Here is a 22,511-nt window from a genome sequence, read left to right on the forward strand (position 1 = left end):
GGGGGGGGGGGGGCCTGGGTTATGTGATCTTTTCTGACCCCGGCAATGCCCCTGACATATCTCCACACGGGCGATCCTCACACTCTGACTGGATTAGGTCACAGAAGCCTATGGCAGGAGAAAAAAAAAAAAAATTATATAGAAGAGGTAGAATAAAATTTACATGTACTGAAAGGGCTACCCAAGTACTACTTAAAAGATACGATTAGTACATGACAGATTGCCTTTAATTACCCACCACATATCCAGTTATTACTCATTTTGTAGAAAATACACAGCTCCTGATCCAATTTTAATAAATTTAAATATTTTATTTTAATACTGAACATTTAATGCACATAGATTATAATCCAACACAAATAAAAGATATAAAAATGGCTACAACCTATTCAAAGAGCTGTAATAAAACTGCACACGCTGCATCCATAAACCTACTACAACTGTGGCAGAAGAGGAGCAGCAAGACGCAATAAGACTTTAGAGTTGAGCTGAGAGATGGTGCTGATCCGGTTGAGTTTTCGGCTGGCATATTTATTCTTAACATACTGAAAAATAAGACATTTAAAAAAAGTTATAGGAAGAATAAAAGGCCTAAAAGATCCAACTACATGGAAGAACTTTTGAAACCATCCCTGAAGAGTCATCCAAAGACAAAAAAATTGCTGGTTATTTCCAGCAGGCTGATCCTTGCTGCCAGCATGGAGACAACTCTTAGCTAGTGGGGAGCATCAATGTTGCCTAGCAAGAGTGGTCATTTTTTTTTCTTCATTCCCACTTCGCATAAAGGATAGGAAAAGTTATAATTTTTTTTGTGTTGTAGAGGGGGATGGGGGCAAAACATACTCCTCATCCATAAACATTACAGACATGTACTTAGAGAGAAGAAAAAGAAAAAAAAACAAAAACAAAAAAACACCCCTCTTTGTGCTCGCATGTCACTCTTCCTACTTCTTTAAATCAACTTGGAACCAAATTTTTTTTTTTTTTGGCGCTATTGTGACTTCAGCCTTAAAATAAGCTTATTACAAAAGTTCATTGAAAATACTTACAACATATTTTGTCATATTGTTATTGACCTTTACTACATTCTTTGCTATGTGCTGCATGACCTGGAGCAGATTATCTTCAGTGTAGCCAGTGTGATGCTGGACTGTGGCATCCTGTAAGGAAAGCAAAGAAGATCAGTCACATGGTTAATTACACTGTTACCAAGGTTTTGACCCTCGGACAATTTTGAGTCTTCCTGAGATTTTTTGTGCGCCGATTTCAGAAATGACTTCAGATTTTTCCTATCACAAGGTTTTTGAGAAATGATACAAAACATAATATTCTGTTATTTTTCTAAAAAGTCATATGAACTTTTTCTGAAACAGTACATTCTACTGCATCTATATCTACACATATGCAAGCACTTATGCGAATTCTGCGCATTGAATCATTCGGCTGACCATGTACGGAGCATACCACATCTCCTTGGCAAGGGAGGAATCAAAAGACAATACTGACATACTTAGAGCATGGCTGAATGGCTCACAACCTTCAATGCCGTTCGCTGTCCCAAAGATATAGAGAGAGCAGAGAGATCATGTAACAGATTGCTACATCTGCCTTATAAATGTAACAGGATATTCAGCAAAGAACAGGAAATCAACAGAATATCCTAATCTTCCTTCAGCCACAAGACCAGTGCCACACGATGAAAGTCTTCGTGTTCCAAAGTTGCCCAAAGTATAGACAATGGAGGCTGACGAAGATGAACTAACAATGTCAGTGGAAAATAAAACTGCTGCAGACCCAGACTTTGAGCCTTCTACATCTAATCCTCATCTGTTCAGTCAAGCTGATCTGACGGACTTGGTCAGAGATTTGAAATAGTCAAAGATGCAGGCTGAATTATTGGGATCAAGGCTACAAGAATGGAATCTTATTACCAAGAACAAGAGTTTGTTTTTTGCAGTTGTCAAGACGACCTTAATCTTTTTTTCAGCCATGTCGACAGTTTAACCATTTGCAATGACGTCTTGAGGTTGTTTGGTGCTCTTGGATGTGAACATGACCCAAAGGAATGACGACTGTTCATTGACTCGTCAGGTTTAAGTCTGAAAGCGGTTTTACTACACAACTTAAATATCTATCCTTCTATACCTATTGAACATACCATACACATGAAAGAAACCTATGAGAATATGAAGTTACTGTTGACCCACATTAATAGAAGTTATAATTGGAACATATGTTGCATTGTTGATTTGTGAGTGGGACAGTCATGCACGAGAAATGCACCATTTCAGTAAGGACTGGCCACTCCATGAAAACCTGGTTGCTGGACAGAAGAATGTTAAACATAATCCTCTCGTTGATGCAGCAAAGATATTTCTCCCTCCTTTGCATATTAAACTTGGGCTTATAAAGAATTATGTCAAAGCAATGAACAAAGAATCGGAAGCCTTTCCTTACTTGCGACAAATTTCCAAGAATAAGTGATGCAAAGATTAAAGAAGGTATTTTTAGTGGACAACAGATCAGAGATATAATAAATGACAGTAGCTTTGATGGTCTTTTGCAAGGTGCTGAACAAGTGGCATGGAGAGCCATTAAAGATGTGACCTTCAACTTCCTTGGCAACAGCAGGACACTGAACTTTGCAACATTCTCACAGTATATCATTTGATGAAATTCAACATGTCACTAAAAATGCATTTTCTACATTCTCACTTGGACTTTTTTTTCCCCAGACAATCTTGGTGCCTTTAGCAATGAACACGGTGAAAGATTTCACCAAGACATTGCGCTGATGGAGAAAAGGGAAAGTGGAGTACGTCAATTCTGGCTGACTATTGCAGGAATCTTATTCGAGAAGCACATGACATGGATTATAAACAAAAGTCATCTGCAAAACACTTTTGCACAATTGTTTTTGCTACTGGCATCGATGCACATGTATGTAGTGTCTCAGATGTCCTAATGTATATTATAAACTGTAGTTTCTTAAAAACTTTACGCGATAAAGACTTTTGGAGCACATATTCGTGTTAAGCATATCAAGATCCATAAGATACAATAAAATTTTCTCAGGGGGCAAGAACTTCCCTGAAATTTGTTGCGCAGTGTTATTTCGGAGTCAATGGAAAAATACAGGTCTGTAGAATTAGATGAAACACAAAAGCAGTTTACTGGAATTGCAAAGTTTAGGGATTTCACTGGGTTTAGAATTTATGAATATGCAGACAAGTAAAAAAATAAATACTGGCTACATACCCATGTCCCCCAGTTGAGAACCTTTTGAGCCAAGCACAGGGATGCTGCTGCTATGATGGAAGGCCGATAGTGAACCATGTCATAGTCTATCAAGGTAAGTTCCATAAAATATTTTGCAAGAACGTGATGCTCGGCCTCTGCCTAGAAGAAAAGCATATATAGAAATCGTAAAAATACATTACAAAACTGGGGTATCTTTGCCAGGGCTGGCATTGCCAGGAGAAGCTGGGACTGTGGAGATTTATACATCACCATGCCAAACATTCAGAGTCAGTGAAACAGCCAGGAGTGGAACGTACAGAGAAAAACTTATTGACAGATTGACACTAGTCCTGGGTTTGGCATACAAATGCTGATATGTAAATAAAGCCAAGCTCAGAAGTGTATTATAGGGCCAAGTTCTGTCAGCTAAGAAACCGGACAGGACTAGGACCAGAATTCTCCAATAACACTGTACAAATGACCAAGGGGAAACAGCACACACAATTATGAGAGATATTTTGCATTTCTTTAATATAGGAATCTGTATTTGGTCTTGTGAATTGTCTTTTTAATACATTAATTTTATAAATAATATATATAAAAAAAAAAAAAAAAAAAAAAAAAAAAAATAGCCAAATGGGTTTTTTTATGGATGAAGATGGACAATTTGTTAGACATGCATGTGAACTTCGCTTCAGGCTGCATTTTTTTTCGTCTTTTTTGTTTTTAAATACTACCAAGGCGTGAGGAGAGCAAAACACACAAACACTAACTTCATTTAAAAGGGGTTGTTCTGACTAAGTGAAGTTTTGCACAGTAGTTTGGACTACCAAAAGACAAATGGTCATCCTCCTGGGTCCAATGCAAACCATTTTGAACTGCTCCAGCATTGGAAGTGGAGTCTGATTGCATGCCACTCAAAACATGACCACTGCCATTGTTAAGCACTGTATTGTGCCAGTATTTTAAAATTGAGCCCCCACACACACTTTGATTTTGCACAGTGTCATAATTTCTATAAAACCTGTGTAACAGGACAAATTAACCCCGGGTATAGTTGGCGCAGGCCAGAGCATACACCCGGGGATAAACTAGGCCAAACTATACCTGGGGGGTGTAAAATATCCTAGGCCAAAACTATACACTTCTTTTATGAGCCTTTGTAAATGAGATTTTTTTTCCTTTAATAGCTTAAAACAGATTTACACGTAGTGGGAAGGTATTTGTGTTAATCACATGATGATGATTGATCTTACAATAAATACAATGTGACTGGTAACGGACAACAGTCGTTACATCTGAGATTGCACTGTTGTTCGTTAAGATAAGCGTTTTTATCCTAGAATGCAATTGTAACTTGATCTCATCACTTCACTGGTTTTCTCACGCTGTTCATGATTGGTTGAAAAGTGTGCAGATCTCTTTCCATCATACTCAGACACACACGGGTGTATAATCTGGCATGAGGGGGTATGAAACCACCATTGGCTTAGGCAAACCTATGGCATGGGTGGCAGAGTGGGTACGTGCCCCATCTCCTCACCACCAATCTGCATCACTATAGCCGCATGCACATTGTCCCATCACGCCACGTGCCCTCCCATCAGTCTGTGCAAGGGCAGAGGAAGGTGGTGGCGGTGCTAGTGCTGTGGAGATTGAGCACACGTCCACAGGTAGGACTGATATGAAGAGACCAAATCAGCGTTGGAATGGGCAGAGTTGAGTAGATAAAATTACATATAGCCATTATACTGTATGGAGCACCATGTGGGGCCATTACACAGCATAGAGCAACATATGGAGCAATGGGGGACTGAGGGGCCCATTATACTATATGGATCACTATGTGGAGCCATTATACTTTATGTAATGCAATGCAGAGCCCTATTATACTGTATGGAGCATTATGTGGGGCCCTTTACACTGTCGGTAGGACTTTGTGGAGCCATTGTACTGTATGGAGCACTTTTTGTGCCCATTATACTGTATGGAGAGATATGTGGGTATTGCAGTTGGAGAATCATACTGTCATGGGGGGGGGGGGGGGGGATACATCATACTATGTTTGGGAGCACTTTGGTTTCCATCATTCTTGGGCCATGTGCTTTTTACAGCTTTTAAGTAACATTATTCCAATATAATTCCAAAAGTTAATCAATTTGATAAAGAAAAAAAAAAAAAAAAAAATTCCTTAATTGTAGAATTTTTTTTCTGTTTTCAACAAATATCAAAAAGGTTTGCCTGTGACTTTGTCCAAGCTTTTAACTATGGCCCTCAGTGTACTGAAGTTTGAAATCCCTGGCTTAAAGGGTTTGTTCTCATGATAAAGGGTTACAATTGCAGAAGTTGTAAAAAAACAAACTTTGCAATTTTACTTTTGATTACAAATCCTCTCCATTCTCAAGAACAGACTTACACTGCAATTGGTGGCTAGTATCTTAGGCTTGTAGTGAAGCGCTTACAACTCTTTGGTTTTTCTAGAGTCTATAGCAATCTGTACATTAGCAAGCTATAATTTAAAACCTCAGTATTCGGGTTAAATTGCCATGTTGGCACTTTGCGATAAATGAGTGGGTTTTGCATTGCAGTTTGGGCCCTTGGCCTTGAAAAGGTTTGCCATCACTGGTCTCTGCCATAATATTCCCGGGGTGTATTCAAGCCTAGGCCGGTTTAACCCGGTGTATAGTCAGGACTCGGGGTATACTATGGCCTTTGATGAGAAATTTATCAGAAGCTGTAATTTGTGGAATGCAGTCAGAATTTTAATTAAAATATTAATCTGTTCACAAAAAAAAAAAAAAACACAACACAACAACCCACACTCCACCACACGCAGTGCTCTCAGGAGCAGAACAACGAATATAGAGTTTGCGCCAAAACAAAGGGAGAATTATTTGCTTGGCTACGTCCACATTAAGACTGTGGCAACATGGCGACAATTGTTGCACAACAGCAATTTTCAGATAATTGGTGGAAAAAAAAACACAAATTTAAACTTGTGGCTATTTTACATCTGTGTTTTGAAGACACGATAGTCTTGCACTCAGCAAGCCATGAATCTCAAGCCCATATAACAGGAAATGGCCAGATACAATGTTGCTACGTTCTCTACAGTCTCACTGTAACAGGACATGTCACCGTGTAGCCCGAGTGTAAGAGACAGCAAAACCTTAAAGTCGCATAAGAAGCAACATACACGGCAACACCTTGTGGCTCTGCGAAGAAAGTGAATCGGTAAGGGCCTTCCCAGGTCAAATCTCAGCTTATCGAGTATCGTTCTTTCCATTTCTCGAATCTCAGCCTTGGAATAGGCATTGTCTGTTATATAGACAAAGTCTGCAATCTCTGGATAATACATTTCTTCATATTTTGAGGCCACAAAGAGTGATGATACTCCCACCAGTTGGAGCTTATTCCTTTGGATGGGATGAACCTTAAGACAAAGTTATTAAAAATAAATGCATTTTCCCCTCCAACCAACAAAGATGTACAGAAAGCAGTAGTGTCTCTCACCAACCCATTACAACCGTGTTCAGTATATCTAACAGACAAAAGTAACAAAATGAAGTTGTAGACATCGTATAAGCCGGATTACTTACCGGTAATGCTCTTTTAATGAGTCCACGACAGCACCCACTGGAGGTATCGGATCCGCCCCATTTGGAACAGGAAACCCTACAGAAAGATAAAAGGGGGCGGTCTGCCTCTCCTCCTCAGTTTTGTATTTCAGAGTACCAGGAGGACCGCCAAGGGTTAGGCAATGTATTTGCATCTCTTAAACTTTACTTTTTCATCTTTAGTAGATACACCTTTACTATTGATATGTTAGCAGGGAGGGAAGTGAGCAGGTGCTGTCGTGGACTCCTTAAAAGAGCATTACCGGTAAGTAATCCGGCTTTTTACCCTTCGCCACGACAGCACCCACTGGAGAGATTCCAGAGACCATCACCTGGGTGGGACCACCATGCCAAGGACAGTCCTGCCAAAGCTTAGGTCAGAAGTTGATGAAAGGTCGAGTCTATAGTGATTATAGAAGGTGGTTGACCAAATTGCTGCCTTACATATGGTTTCAATTGGAACGTCTCCCTTCTCGGCCCAAGAGGTTGCCATTGCTCTGGTGGAGTGTGCTCTGACGCTCTCCAGAGGATCTTCATTTTTCGCAGAGTAGGCTAAGCGAATGGCATCCCTGATCCATCGGGAAATGGTGCTCTTCGTGACTCCGTACCCTTTTTTTACAGCCCTGAAAAGATATGAACAGAGCCCTACACTGCCTCCAGCTCCTGGACCTCAATATATTTTAGGACAGTTCTTCTAACATCCAAGGTGTGGAATTTCTGCTCCTCTGGAGTGGAGGGGATCCCAAAAAAGGTCAGAAGAAGTATCTCTTGGGATCTATGGAACTTTGTTGATACCCTGGGCAGGTATGAGGGGTCTGGTTTTAATACTAACCTATCCTGGTATTCTGAAAAAAAGGTGAGTCTATGGATAGCGCTTGGATATCACTCACTCTCCTAGCAGACGTTAGTGCTACTAAGAGGGCCGTCTTGAGTGACAAGCATTTCGAGGATATCGTGTATCGGCTCGAAGGGTTCTTCCATCAGGGCGTCTAAGACCAGATTTAAGTCCCATGCAGGGATTGCAGGTATGTGAACCGGAGCTATCCGTTCGCAAGCTGTAATAAATAGTGAGATCCACTTATTTCCTGCTATATTATGGCCGTACAGTGCCCCTAATGCGGACACTTGGACTTTGTGTGTTTACTGCCAGGCCCAAGTCCTTCCCTTTCTGTAGAAATTCCAAGATAGGAACTATCGGAACTTCTGTAGTATGGGGCGCTGTATGGAACTGCAGGAATTTTTTCCATATCCTTGTATAAATCTGGGTAGTGGACCGCCTCCTGCTTTGTAGTAGCATAGCAATTAGTGTTTCTGAAAACCCTCTTGATCTTAGTAGCTGCCTTTCAAATTCCATGCCGTCAAGTGTAAGCTGTCCACTTGGGGGAGGAAAAAGAGGGCCTTGGGAGAGTAGGTTGGGAATTGAAGGGGGTACCCAAGGATCTGTTACCGACATGATTCGTAGCCATGAGAACCACGGTCTCTTGGGCCAGAATGGTGCTATCAAAATTACTCTCGCCCTGTCCTCTGATTTTCCGAATGACCTGTGGTAGGAGAATTATCGGAGAAAAGGCATATGCCAGAATGAATTTCCATGAAGCCTGGAGGGCATCCAGTATGTCTGGATGATCTGACGGAGACAGGGAAGCAAACACCTTTATCTGTCTGTTCTCTTTCGTGGCAAAAAGGTCCACCTGAGGTCACCCCCATAGAGCTACTAGGTCCTTGAAGATTCAGCAACTGAGGCACCACTCCCCTTGCCGAAGGGTGTGTCGGCCTAAGAAATCTTCCTCTTGGTTGTTCTCCCCCCTGATATGAAGGGACGAGATGGACAACAAATAATTTTTCGGCTAAATTTAAGGTTTTTGCCGCAGAAGACATCAGCGTCTTTGATAGAGTACCTCCCTGTCTGTTTATGTAGACCACTGTAGTGGTGTTGTCCGACAAGATCCTGACATGCTTCTGTTGGAGCTGTGAAAGAAAATGGTGTAGAGCATAATATACCGCCGTTAATTCCTTTAAATTAGACGAGTAGCCCCTTTCCTCTCTATTCCACCTTCCTTGACAAAAGCTATTCTCCATATGGGCTCCCCAGCCGTGGGGACTAGTGTCGTGGAACTCCTGAGGACAGATGGTCATCATTTCGCCACCATTCTAGAGAAGCCAAGACTTCCTGTGACAAGGTTATCTTGCTCTCGAGGTGACCGCCATGTCGCCTATCCTCTTGGAGGATTTGATGCTGCAGTGTGCGGGTATGATACTGGGCCCACCGGACTGCCGGGGTGCAAGAATTGAGCGACCCCAATAGCGACATTGGCCCTCTCAGAGACATGCGTGGTCTTCTTATGGCTGCCTTCACCTTCTCTTTTATGAGTGTAATCTTTATCTGAGGGAGTAGACATCTCTGGGTTGTGGAGTCTAACTGGAACCCTAAGAACATCTAAATGGAATGCGGGACGAGTCTGGACTTCTGGAAGTTGATGATCCAGCCTAGATCCTGCAAAGATGAGATTGCGTCAGCCACACGTCTCGCACATTGGGTGACCGAGTTCCCAGGAAGTCATCTAGGTAAGGTACGATTAGAGTGTCTTTCTGACGGAGATAGGCTATCACCTTTGCCATCACTTTGGTGAAGATTCTCGGTGCCGTAGATAGGCCGAAAGGCATTGCCATATACTGGAAATTACGGATCTTGCCTTCGAATACCACCGCGACTCTTAGGTACCTTTGGTATCTATCATGAATAGGAATATAATAGTAAGCATCCTTCAAGTCAATCCCCGCCATTACACAATCCGGAAATAGAAGCTTTATGGTAGACCTGATTGATTCCATTTTAAACTTATAATTTTTTATAAACGTATTAAGCTTCCTTAAATTTATAAATTGTCCTAAACGCACCATCTGGTTTGGAAATGAAAAATAAATGAGAGTAGAACCCTCTACCTTCCTGTCCCTCTGGGACCTCTACTAAAACCCCCTTGGATAGTAGGCTCCGAATTTCTACTTCGAGGGCCTCTTGTTGAACTATAGAGTTAAGGCGGGTTATGATAAAGAAATCATAAGGGATTTGAAGGAATTCTATTTTCATTCCCTCTTTAATGATACTTAGAATCCATGGACTCGAAGTTATATGTTCCCATTTTGAAGAAAAAAATTTTAGTCTACCCCCTACTCGGGGGACTGATTGTTCAGTATTTATTTTCCTTTCGGAATGCTGAACCCTTAAACATGCTACCCTTCTGCTTTTCTTCCTTTGTGGGCCATCTATTTGATCTATCCGCTTGTCTCCTTCTTCCAAATGGTCGCTTTTTAAAGGTTCTCCCTCGCACGGGGTTGCGCAAATCTTAGATTTCGATTGCGCGTCTCCCTTCCAGCTCTTCATCCATAGTGCCCGCCTGGCATTGTTTACAAGACCAGCCGATCTCGCTGCCAACCGCAGAGTGTCTGCCGATGCATCGGCCATGAAGGCTGCCGCCCCTCTAATTAATGGAATAGCGGCCCGAAGTTTTTCCCTAGACACCTTCTGCTCAATTTGTTGATCCAATTGGTCCAACCATACGAGCATAGATCTGGTGGTGCATATGCTGGCTACTGCTGGCTTAAAAATGCCTGTGGTAGACTCCCAAGACCTTTTTAATGATAACTCCACTTTACGGTCTAGTGGGTCCGCCAATAAGCCTGCGTCCTCTACCGGAATAGTAGACTGCTTTGAGGTAGAGGCTACAACAGCATCAACCTTTGGCACTTTGGTCCATTTTAACAGCTCATCATCGCTAAATGGATACTTCCTTTTTGAGGCCGATGGGAGAAAACTTCTTTGATCGTGTTTTTCCCACTCTTTTTATTAGGGCCTTAACTGCCGGTATTACCGGAAACGCTCTCCCTTTCCGCAAACATTATTTCTTGTGCGGTTTGGACACCCTTTGTCTCCTCACACCCCATAGTGTTCCTCACGGACTTGACCAAGTTATCCACACTATCTAGGGGAAAACATGAACGTCCCTCAATGTCTGATGAGGATGACGTGAGTGAGGAATCAGAAATCTCCCCCTGCTCTTGCTCCGATTCTGAACTGAGGGTTACTTGTCTTTTGCTCCTAGTTTCTGAGGGAGTACTGGCACGGGTAATAGCCTGTATTCCCTCCCTAATTATGGCCCGGATGTCCTTTGACGATACTGCCGACTCTTGTCTGGGCTCTCTGGTGTATTGTTTACAGAGCTTTTTGGGGTAGGAGTCAGGGAGAGGCTCCGCGCATAAAGCGCATTCCTTGTGTTTGAATTTTTGTTTTTTCTTCGCCTGGGAGAGGGGAGACATGGCGAGCGAAGGGAGGGGGGGGGGGGGGGAGAGAGAGAGAGAGAGAGAGAGAGAGAGAGAGAGAGAGAGAGAGAGAGAGAGGAGAGGTCAGCTTAATAGGCAGAGTATATATATTGCACACTCACCCAGTGAAGCATTTCTTACTGGATTGGATGGCTGAGATCCTGTCCTAGGCCTTGACTATCCCACCTCGCTCCTGGTGGTGTTGTCTGTCCTGTTAGTGCGGTCCCTGGAGGAGCTGCCCCCTGCAGAGTCTCCTGCTGGAGCGTGCACTTCCGCTGGGGACGACATGGCTTCCTGCCGCTGAACTGCGGCGCCTGTTTAAATAGATCTCTCTTTCCCCCCCCCCCCCCCGCGTCCCGGAAGTCGCTCCTCCTCCCCGGGCCTTCGCGCTGCTCAGCCATTCTGCCCCGGAAGGTCACTCATTACTTCCGGGGCATAGGAGCCTTTGCGCCAGCCGGCTACCGCGCTGCCGCTTTTGTAAGCAGCCCGCGCCTCTCCCCACGCTGCCGCCGCTTAACTTTTTTTTTTTTTCCCCCCCTTCCTTCGCGCCACTGTCGCACTCACCGTCCGCAGCGGCGGCTCCCACTTGGTGCCCCCTGGCACGCTCCTAGGTGAGACCGGGCGGCCCCTCCCAGACACGGTCATCACCTCCAGCTGTCAGACGAGGGGGGAGCCGTCTAACGGAGTCTCCCCCGATGCCGCTTCCGGACCGCAGCCCCTGCCGTTCTCAAGGACACTGCGCAGGCGGCATGCATCTAGCCCAGGTATGTTCTTTCTGAAGGATCGTCGTGAGGTTCCCTGGGAACAGGAAACCAAGACAGAGGAGGAGAGGCGGACCGCCCCCTTTTATCTTTCTGTAGGGTTTCCTGTTCCAGATGGGGCGGATCCGATACCTCCAGTGGGTGCTGTCATGGCAAAGGGTAAAATAAAGAATCCTACTTGTAGGAAGCGATCCATAGTTGCCACAGCCATGTAGAGCGTCTCTTGGATTAGGTGGAATTTGGAGTGAACTTGCATTAACCAGTCTACCAGGAGGGCTCTCATACGTTCATTCACCTCCATTCCTTGCAGGTAGTGTGGACGCACAGACTGCTTGACCTTAATTTGCAAGATAAGATATGGTAAGTTGTAGGATTCTTTCTGCACAGATTTATCAATAAGAATAGAGAGTAAATAGTTAAGAATTGGACCATATATATGGGACAACCAACGGCTCCTGCTGAATGATAAAGGAGGTCTAAGAGATGTGCTAATTTAAACTAACTGTATACCAAGCATTGGTGGGCTCAATTTAAGAAATCACCCCCCTCTCCACTGGATCTTGTCATTGCAGCATTAAGGCTATGTGCACACGTCCGGAATTCCTGAGGATTTTATGTGCTTTTTTCGCCGCAAAAACGCATTAAATAAAGCAACCCATTGAATTCAATTGCATTCCGCACATGCTGTGCCAACGCTGTATATTTTTCCGTAGCGGAATCACATCGCGGAAAAATACGCATCATGCGCTTTTTTTTTTGCGGAATCGCGGGAATTCCGCACACATAAGAATGCATTGTTCTGCTTACTTTCCGCATGTGGCTATGCACACCATGCGCAAAGAAAGCGGAAAATGTGCGGATGGTACCCATGGTCTGGAGGAGAGGAGATTCTCCTCCAGGCTCTGGGTACCATATCCCTGTTAAAAAAACGTGATATTCTCACCTTCCGGCGGCCCCCGCAGCGTTACCAGGTCTCAGCGATGCTCCCAGTGATGCCTTGCGACAATGACCTTTGGTGATGTAGCGGTCTCGTTATTTTTTTATGTTTGACAAGTGTGACCAACCTATCAGTTTTCCAAGCGATGCTACAGATCACTTGGAAAACGCTAGCATTCTGAAAGCTAATTACGCTTGCAAAACGCTAGTTTTTTGCGGGAATTATGTATGCGGAATTCTCACGTACTTCCCGCGACAGAGTTGCGGAATTGCCGCAGAAATTTCTACGGGAATTCCGGACGTGTGCACATAGCCTTATAAAACGAGGATTTTGGCTGCTCAGGCATGGAGAGGGAACAAAACAAAAAAAAAAAAAAACCACACAAACAGAAATAAATTAATAAAATGCAGCTAAGTTTAGTTCACATTATATGGGCTGTATCAGACGTCCATGCAAGTTAGTCTGAGCACAGAAGAGCTAAACCGAGCAGCAGGTCCTCATACACACATATATGAAGCAGTCACGCTTGGGTCAGGAAATCTACCGCCATTCTGTGCATTGCAGTCTGTGCTTAGTCCGATTTGCACAGACATCAGAAACAGCCCCATAGCGGACTAAAGGGAGTTGTCAAAAGCCACCTATCATAGCTTCCTGCAAGGTCATTCCTGCTTGATTGACAGTTCAGACCAAGGACGTTGTCAGTCACGCCACTGGACTGATCTGTGCAGTCTCAGTTACTGCAAGCAGAGGAGGCTCTGGAAAAACGCAGTAGCCCTGAAGCGTGCTGGATCCTGTAGTCCGGCAAGCGTTAGAGCAGCACCTGCAAGTTCTAAAGAAAGAGCTCATAAGCACTGCACTTCTTGCCCAAGAGACTGACTGGTGCAGTCAGAGGTGGTCAGAGACTGGCCACCAGCTAACCCTGCATTTGAGTTGACAAATCCTCAATTATTGAGAACACCGAAAGTATTTTCATTAACAAGCAGGTTGGTTGGTTGTGTTCCCCCCACCCCCAAGAGTTTTGTAATGTGAATTGCTTATTCTGGCTAAAATATTCCTATTGTGCAAAAAAAAAAAAAAACCCATACACGCACACACCACAAACCTCCAGTTCTTTCAAGTAGGCATAAATGTCTTGTACATAGTCACTGCACATCTGTGGATTGTCAGAGTCTTCAGCATCAATATCTTCCACATGATTGAGAATCTCAGAAAATGCTTGGCAGAGGCCATCTTCATCCTTCATTTTTACATCGAAGTTTAGAGGAACCTTCAAAAGAAAGTTAGGCACATTTATACTGGAGAACAGCAAAGTGAGGCCGGGGTCATATTAGTTTACAGCATACATTGCAAAAGCATCGGATGTGATACGCTAATGACACTCGGCTCAAATTCTGCTGCGAGCCGACGTCAGGGTACTGTGATCCGAACCTCTCACATGAGGGAATCGCAGCACAAGTACTGAGGAGACAGAGAAAGTAATTTCTCCATCTCCTCCATTGCCAGTGTCTTCAGGAATTGCTCTGCACCGGGATGACATCTGAGTTCAGTCTGATGTGGTTTCACATGCACCCATAGACTCGTATAGGTAAGCGCGATTCTCAGATGCAATCACAGGGTGCTGCAATTGTGCTCATGACCAGTCGGCATGAGAAAATATTCGCAGATCTGAACTGTGCAACTGGCGTAATAGTCATGATGCAGCAAACAGAATGGACTAGTCACAGTATATAGATATTCATGTTTAGAAAAGTTTCTTGCATTTCTCCGTAGGCAAGAAATAAGCCATGCAAATTTATTCCTTTAGACTATAATCACATGGCAGATTACAGATATTGTCCCACTCATATGAACATGTGATCTGTGTATTAGAAGAGTGGGGTTTTTTTTACCCTGCTCTCCTTTGTCAGGAAAGCCACTTTAACTTCCAATGGAAAGCCCTTAGCATGTATACCCACTGCACGATTATCTGGAAGGAGTTTTTCCTGCGAAGGCTTGTTTTCTGATATTCGGAGCGATCACCCAACAAATTAGTAAAATGCTATAACTAGAAAACAAAAAATTACCTGAAACATAGTCTTCGCTGTCCATAATACTTTGTTTAGCGCATTTCTTTCAGAGGCTTCTTGCTTTATGACTTTGACGGGTTTAGACATCTTACAGTTCTATATAAAAAATTATATATGTATTTGTAATAAAAAAAAAAGAAAAAGACACACACACACACACACACCACATGAGACAAAGGGAAGGAGGCTGGTGGGGTGGCCTCACAGAGAAACAAACATTTATTTCACACCGCAGCTATTGCTTTGCTTGGTGGAATCATTGCCCCATTGCGGATTTCTTCGAGAGGAGGTCTCTGGCTGCAGAATCTGTCTTTCATCATGTTTATCCCGTCTGCTAAAGGGTTGTCCGCTTCCCAGAGCTGAAATTAGATCGAAAAATTCAGGTATATCCATAGTTGGGTGACTAATTTCAGTTTAGTCATCAATGGTTGTGTGCACGGTTTCTGCAGTGAAAAGAAGGGATCTCAGTGTCCAACAATGAAGCATCTTTCATTTCACCAGAGCTGTTTAAAAGAAGCAGAGCTGTGATTGGTTGCTATGAGCAACAGTTTTCTCACTCCACGACAAAACCTCAGCAGACACTGACCAGGTGGGAGAAATCTAGCATCCCTGGGAACATAAGCTCCCAGCCATTGTCTGCCCCCCAGAAAGGAGCAGAGAGCACATGAGAGAAATTAATCACCCCCCCCCGTGCCTATATACCCATCACACTTCCTCCATCCCAGAGGCACATCTTGTCTCAGAATCACTGATTGGGTGGATCAGGGAAATGCTGTAGATATAGTATATCTTGACTTCAGCAAAGCATTTGACAAAGTATCTCACACAATCCTTATTGAAAAAATGAATAAAGTATGGAATGGACAAGGCAACTGTTTGGTTAATTCAAAACTGGCTTAGTGATCGGACCCAAAGAGTGGTCGTAAATGGCTGCACATCCAGTTGGAAGAATGTCTCAAGTGGGGTACCAGAGGGCTCTGTCCTGGGCCCTGTATTGTTCAACATCTTTATCAACGATTTAGATGAAGGAATTGAGGGTAAACTGATTAAATTTGCAGATGACACAAAGCTAGGAGGGATAGCTAATACTAGAGAAGAGAGAGGGGATTCAAAAAGATAAATAAACTGGAGCAGTGGGCAGCAACTAACAGAATAATTTTTAACAGGGAAAAATGCAAAGTACTACATCTGGGCAATAAAAGTTAAAAGAGCATATACAGAATGGGAGGAAAAGGGCTAAACAACAGCACATGTGAAAAAGACTTGGGTATACTAATAGATTAGAGACTGAATATGAGTCAACAATGTGATGCAGCAGCAAATGCAATTCTAGGATGTATTAACAGAAGCATACAGTCTAGATCACGTGAAGTCATTAGTGCCCTCTACTCCTCTTTGGTCAGACCTCATCTGGAATATTGTGTCCAGTTTTGGGTGCCACATAAAAAATAAATAAATAAAAAAAAAAAAATAAATAAATAAATAAAAAAAAAAAAAATAAAATAAAAAAAAAAACACATCAACAAACTGGAGCAAGTTCAGAAAAGAGCGACCAGAATGATGACCGGTCTGCAAACCCTGTCTTATGAGGAAAGGTTGCAGGATTTGGGAATGTTTAGCTTGCAAAAGAGAAGACAGAGAAAACTTAATAGCTGTCTACAAATATCTCAAGGGCTGTCACATTGTAGAATGATCATCTTTATTCTCATTTGCACCAGTAAAGACTAGAAGCAATGGAATGAAACTGAATGGGAGGAGACACAGATTAGATATTAGAAAAAACTTTGACAGTTAGAGTGATCAATGAGTGGAACAGGCTGCCACGAGAGGTGGTGAGGTCTCCTTCAATAGAAGTCTTCAAACAGAGGCTGGACAGACATCTGTCTGGGATGATTTAGCGAATCCTGCTTTGAGCAAGGGGTTGAACCAGATGGCCCAGGAGGTCCCTTGCAACTCTACAATTCTATGATTCTAAAGGGATCTCCGGTACGGAGGTGAGGGCAAATCCCTTAGCGCTCCGATTCTGACCCCAGGGTTCTGTTAAAGGGATCATTGGTATGGAAGTCAAGGCAAATCCATCCAACGGTTTGGTTCTGACCCCAGGCCTCTCTTAAAGGGATCCCCGGTATGGAAGTCAGGGCAATTGCCTTCAAATGCTCTGGTACTGACCCTAGGCTCTCTTAAAGGGATCTCCTGTATGGAAGTCAGGACAAATCCACTCAGCACTCTGGTTCTGACCCCAGTCTCTCTTAAAGGGATCTTAAAGCCATCCACAACCTGTCTCCTCCATACATCTGTGACATGGACTCCCGATACCTACCCGCACACAACCTTCGATTCTCTCAAGATCTCCTTCTCTACTCCCCCTTATCTCTTCTTCCCACAACCGCATTTTACCTGCAGATTTAGCAAAATCTGCGGGGAAAATTCCACAGCAGAATCTGCAACGTGTGCACACAGCCTAAGATGGTATAAGGGTATGTGCACACGCTGCAGATTCTGCTGCAGATTTGGCCTCTGCGGATCCACAGCAGTTCTGCAGACAGTGTCCAGTACAATGCAAGTCTATGATTTACAATCCAACACTGGTTGCTGATAAAGGGTAGGAGGGTTGAATGTCTCTATTCTCTAAATGTGTGGCAAAATTATGTTTGTTAATATTACTTTATGTAACGCTGGTAGGGTGGGGAATAAACACACAGACACACTATCCCAGCCAAAAAAGAAGAGAAACACACACACACACTCACACCTCACTACCTTGGTCCTATTTGCATACCGGATGATGCATGTAAAAGGCAGGCAGCGCTTATACTTGTCTAATACGTGGACAAGCACCGAGAGTGACACAGGGATGCAATCACAGCCATAAACTTGCAGATACAACTGGCCTGGGATTTGTACCGCCATCTGAAACCAATCTAAGACCTTATGACTGTTTCCAGTACATGTGCATAAGATGGATGACACAGAACAAATCTAGTGCAAAAGGAATTGTACCTTTATATTCCAGTAGTGTATGGAAAGTCAGGCAGCTCCTGAACACAGACAAGCATACAGAGCCAGGCACATCTCCAGCCCAATTATTACAAATGTCGTCCAGGCCGGGCCCCAGAGTAACAACTACTGAGAGAACATGGTAGTATAAAGTGTTATCTGGGCATGCTTGGGTGCTAAACGAGTGTCTACGGCGTGCTTGAATAATATGTTCGATTCCCCACGGCTGTTTGACCGTCACAACACAGGCAGGGATTACCTAACAAGCAGTCCCTGCACATATAGCAGCTGTAGCACAGCCGTGAGACATGAAGCCGCAGGGACTCAGACATAGTATTCAAGCATACCATAGATAGTCACTCATTTAGCACCCGAGCATGCTCAGATTACACCTTATCCTACCACGTTCACTCATCAAGAGTAACAACCTTTGCAAGGATCACCAATTTCAGGGAAAAAAAAAAAAAAAAAAGCCCACAACCATATTATACAGTTAATGCATACCTACAGTTTTCCAGAGAAAATATGATGCAGGACTGCGTAGTATAGTTTTTCTAAATCTATTAACAATTTCTACTTATAACCCACAGTACGGACCACCCAAAGTATGCACCGCGTAGGCTACTGTAACATATGCAGTGTCCTCTTCCTGCTGCCAGAATACCATCTTCAGTGTGTGAACAGCATCATAGAATTTCACAGCGCTCCCTCCCAACCTGAGGGCAGTAGGACGCTGCGGATTCCATTATAGCCCACAACGCAGTCTTCTGATGGTCAGTACTGCAGGATATGGGCAGAAATCACTAATAGTGATAGAAAAAAATATATATAGTTATACTGCAAAATCCAGCACTACAATTATGGTCTTATAAAACTGGGTTACCCTTTAACATGGCAACCTTATAGTTTATTTTTATGCTAATATCAATGGGGGGGTGGGAATGAGCAACACGTTTGGAATATTAACCATAAAAGTCATATCTTTGGAAAACAGCATCTAATTCACTCTGGGAATCCCAGCATCTTAGGATAAATGTTCCATTTCCAACTCACCACAGTACTCCATGCAGCCATTACTACTAAGCAGCCACTGCCAAACCTTATTACAAACCCCCTATTTGTATCAAGACAAAATCCTATTGGCTACAAACCTTTATAAGGGTGGAAACCATTTAACCCCATTGGTACTGAAAAATGTGTTGCTTGTTTTGGACTAGCATTCCAGCACATTTTTTTTATATTGTGTGCTTCATAGGTTACTTTGACAATTATTAATAATGTAATTGCATGTGCAGTGTCTATGTATCGATTTTTTTTTTCCATAATTATATTCCATTTTTAGTCCCTCTTTCCTGCCATAATTACTTGGGATTTCCTCACTTAGGAAAGTATTAATTACTGGCCAGATGTTTTAATTCACTTTAGGGCAACGTTAAAGGGAATCTGTCACCGCAAGTTACAGGCCTGTGTAAATGGCCTCGGTCCGCCCCGATGGGTGGGGTTTCCTTTTTCTCCACCCCATCCATGCTCTTCTCTGGTATTCTTCTCCATCGTTCGCAAAGCAATCTTGCTTCGCGCACATGCAGTATGCTTTGCCCAACTGCGGGCAAAGCCGAAAATCATTAGTGCGCATGCGCCGGTACACTATGTCCCGGAAGTATTTTGCTGTTTTCCGGGACATACTGCATGTGTGCGAAGCGAGACTGCTTTGGGCATGCGCGAACGATGGAGAAGAATACCGGAGAAGAGTGCGGACGGGGGCCATGGATGGGGTGGAGAAAAAAAAAGAAACCCAGCCCATCAGACGGTTCGGACCGGACCCAGGCCATTTACATAGGCCTGCAACTTCCGATGACAGATTCCCTTTAAGACTCGATCAAATGTTAGTTTTTTCTCATACGAGAACAAAGGTACCAAATTTCAACAGTTTGTCAGTTTTTGCCATCAGTATTTCTTCAGTGATTTTCTCGTATGCAAAAAAAAAACTGCAAAGCTTCTCCTACCCATTGCAATGTTAAAAACTGATAGAACACAGATTGCTCATGGGTGGCATCCATGGGCTTTCCATGATGTTCACTGACCCGTAGATTTGTAGGGTGATTTTGATGCATGACTTGGTTTAAAAATGGACTTGTCTCCGTGACTTGTTTTGTCAATACATAGTTTGCAAAAAACATGGCCATGTGAACAGTTCCTAAGGCTGTGTGCAGACGCTGCGGAATCCGCTGCGGATTAATCCGCGCGGATTTTGCAAAAACCGCAGATAAAACCGCAGGTAAAAAGACCTGCGATTTATCTGCGGTTTAGCCTGCGGTTTGGTCCTGCGGTTTCACCATCTCCACAATGGTGGAGATAGGAAACCGCTGTGGATTCCGCAGAAAGAATTGACATGTCACTTCTTTCTGCTGTTTCAAAACCGCAGGAAAACCGCACGGATAAATCCGCACCGTGTACACAGCGGTTTTTGGTTACCATTCAATTGAATGGTACTGTACACCGCAGCTAAAACTGCTGCGGGTGCGCAGCGGCATCTGCAGCGTGTGCACAGAGCCTTAGACTAAAATGAGTACGGGTTTGATCTGAAACACATGTGTAAAACAGACATCTGAATGAGGCCTGGCCTTGTGGTCCAACCCTTCTGCAGCATTCACACATCCGTGTGTTAGGCTACTTTCACACTAATGTCGTGTGACGTACGTCGCAATGCGCCGTTTTGGCTAAAAAACGCATCCTGCAAAGTTGCCCGCAGGATGCGTTTTTCTCCATAGACTTGCATTAGCGACGCATTGCGACGTATGGCCACACGTCGCATCCATCGTGCGATGGATGTGTCGTGTTTTGTCGGGCGCGACGCACAAAAAACGTTACATGTAACTTTTTTTGTGCGTCGTGTCCGCCATTTTCGACCGCACATGCGCAGCCGAAGCTCCGCCCCCTCCTCCCTGGACATTACAATGGGGCAGCGGATGCGTTGAAAAACTGCATCCGCTGCCCCCGTTGTGCAAAGCTTTCACAACGTGCATCAGTACGTCGGCCCGACGCATTGCGACGGGCCCGTTCCAACGCAAGTGTGAAAGTAGCCTTAGGCTGGGGTCACAATAACCTGCGCAAAATACGGTCAGTATTTTACATGCGTAATACGGATGAATAGCCCCTAAACAGTGCTCCGTATGTCATCCGTAATCAAGGTGTGGTCGCGTATTTTGCGCATGTAAGCATCTGTATGTAATCCGTATGGCATCCGTATGCCGAGATTTTCTCCCAGGCTTGCAAAATGGACATATAATGGAGCCCTATGACAGGGTTTCTATCAGAAACCAAAGAATAGATATAGTAACATAGAATGCATATATATAATATGTATTCTATGTGTATATATATATATATATATTCTTTTGTTTCTTTATTAAACCTGTCAGTGTGAGTTTACTGTATAGCGCACTGAATTGCCGGCTTTGCTAAAAGACACCTGGTGCGTATTTCTCACAAGTCACATGTGTGGTCCGTGTGTAATGCGTATTTTTAGCGCACCCATAGACTTGCATTGGCGTATTACGGGCGTAGTACGCTGACAATCGCAGCATGCTGCGAGTGGCACGGAGCATAGAATACGGATGAGAAATATACGGCTGGTGCGAGGGACCCCATAGAGAATCATTTGTCCGTGTCTAATGCGGGCTTTTAGCGCCTCTCACTTGTCCGTATTCCTCGCCAGTGTGACCCCGGCCTTAGGCTATGTTCCCACGAACATCAAAAACTCACCAAAAGTGCATCGTGAGAACATAGCCAGGTCAAGCTCGGACTGTGATGCACTGACTGTTCATGGGTCTCCTGACCCAAACTTGAAAGTTTCCTATATGTTTGAGGCTGTCAAGTTTGGATCTGGACACCTGTGGATGGTCTTAACCAGTATTTGGCTGTATTCTCATCAGTGTGAGCGTTACCATCCATAAAAAAAAAATCAATTTTTTTCCCCCTTAAGTGTTATCCCAACTGTATCTGGGTTTTTTCCTTCTTTGTGAAGCAGATACACTGTCTGAACTTTTTTTTTATCCATTGACTTTTGGCAATGGATACAACTTGAGTGGAGCACTGAAGTAGTCAGTATGTGTACACTAGGTTTCATCTGTTTTCCATGGATTCCCATAAAATTTAATGGCTGAGTCCATAAAATGGATGAGAATAGGACATGCTTCTGAGTCTCACGGACCAGAGACACAGATCCGTTTTTAAAACTGATGTGTTTATCGATCAATGGAACTCAATGGATCAGTGAACTGTCTGAGAAAAAAAAAAGTGTGAAGGAAGTCTAAGGCCATGTGCACACGCTGCGGTTTTTGCTGTGGTTCTGCTGCGGTTTTGGCGCGGCAGAAGTGCAGCAGTTCCGCAGACATGGTACTTTACCATGTTAGCCTATGGGTTTTCAAAACCGCAGTGCTCACGCTGCGGTTTTTTACCTGCGGAAAAGCTGCGGTTTTTTTTCCGCAGCATGTCAATTGTTTCTGCGGATTCTGCTGTAGTTTCACACCTTTAACATAGTAGAGATGTGAAACCGCAGGGCAAAACCGCAGGCCAA

At 43.6% G+C, this 22,511-nt stretch overlaps 1 protein-coding gene across 2 annotated transcripts; it reads right to left on the minus strand.

Annotated features, from left to right (window-relative positions):
- Nucleotides 1–285: 285 nt before the first annotated feature.
- Nucleotides 286–19,066, minus strand: LOC141098940 (G2/mitotic-specific cyclin-B2-like). 2 transcript variants are annotated; one of them, XM_073586960.1, is made up of 9 exons: nt 18,989–19,066; nt 15,169–15,297; nt 14,936–15,034; nt 13,975–14,139; nt 12,114–12,272; nt 6,437–6,673; nt 3,259–3,399; nt 1,050–1,160; nt 286–545 (listed from the first exon to the last, which is right to left on the minus strand). In XM_073586960.1, the coding sequence occupies exons 1-9, from the start codon at nt 19,007–19,009 to the stop codon at nt 435–437; spliced, it is 1,173 nt and encodes a 390-aa protein (XP_073443061.1). In that variant the 5' UTR covers nt 19,010–19,066; the 3' UTR covers nt 286–434. The 2 variants fall into 2 exon arrangements, with proteins under 2 accessions (XP_073443061.1, XP_073443060.1); XM_073586959.1 differs by lacking the exon at nt 18,989–19,066 and adding an exon at nt 18,903–18,929.
- Nucleotides 19,067–22,511: the final 3,445 nt, after the last annotated feature.

The sequence above is a fragment of the Dendrobates tinctorius genome, unplaced genomic scaffold (genome assembly GCF_039654945.1).
Source record: "Dendrobates tinctorius isolate UK_male_01 unplaced genomic scaffold, ASM3965494v1 ptg000097l, whole genome shotgun sequence".
In the NCBI taxonomy this organism is placed as follows: Eukaryota; Metazoa; Chordata; class Amphibia; order Anura; family Dendrobatidae; genus Dendrobates; species Dendrobates tinctorius.

Excerpts from the sequence above, each read along its gene's own strand:
- LOC141098940 (XM_073586960.1), bottom strand. The coding sequence starts at position 19,009 with ATGGCTGCATGGAGTACTGTG. Across the intron at positions 3,400-6,436 it reads GAGCCACAAGGTGTTGCCGT|GCAGAGGCCGAGCATCACGT; the intron begins GTATGTTGCTTC and ends CTTTTCTTCTAG. Across the intron at positions 546-1,049 it reads ACAATATGACAAAATATGTT|TATGTTAAGAATAAATATGC; the intron begins GTAAGTATTTTC and ends CTTATTTTTCAG.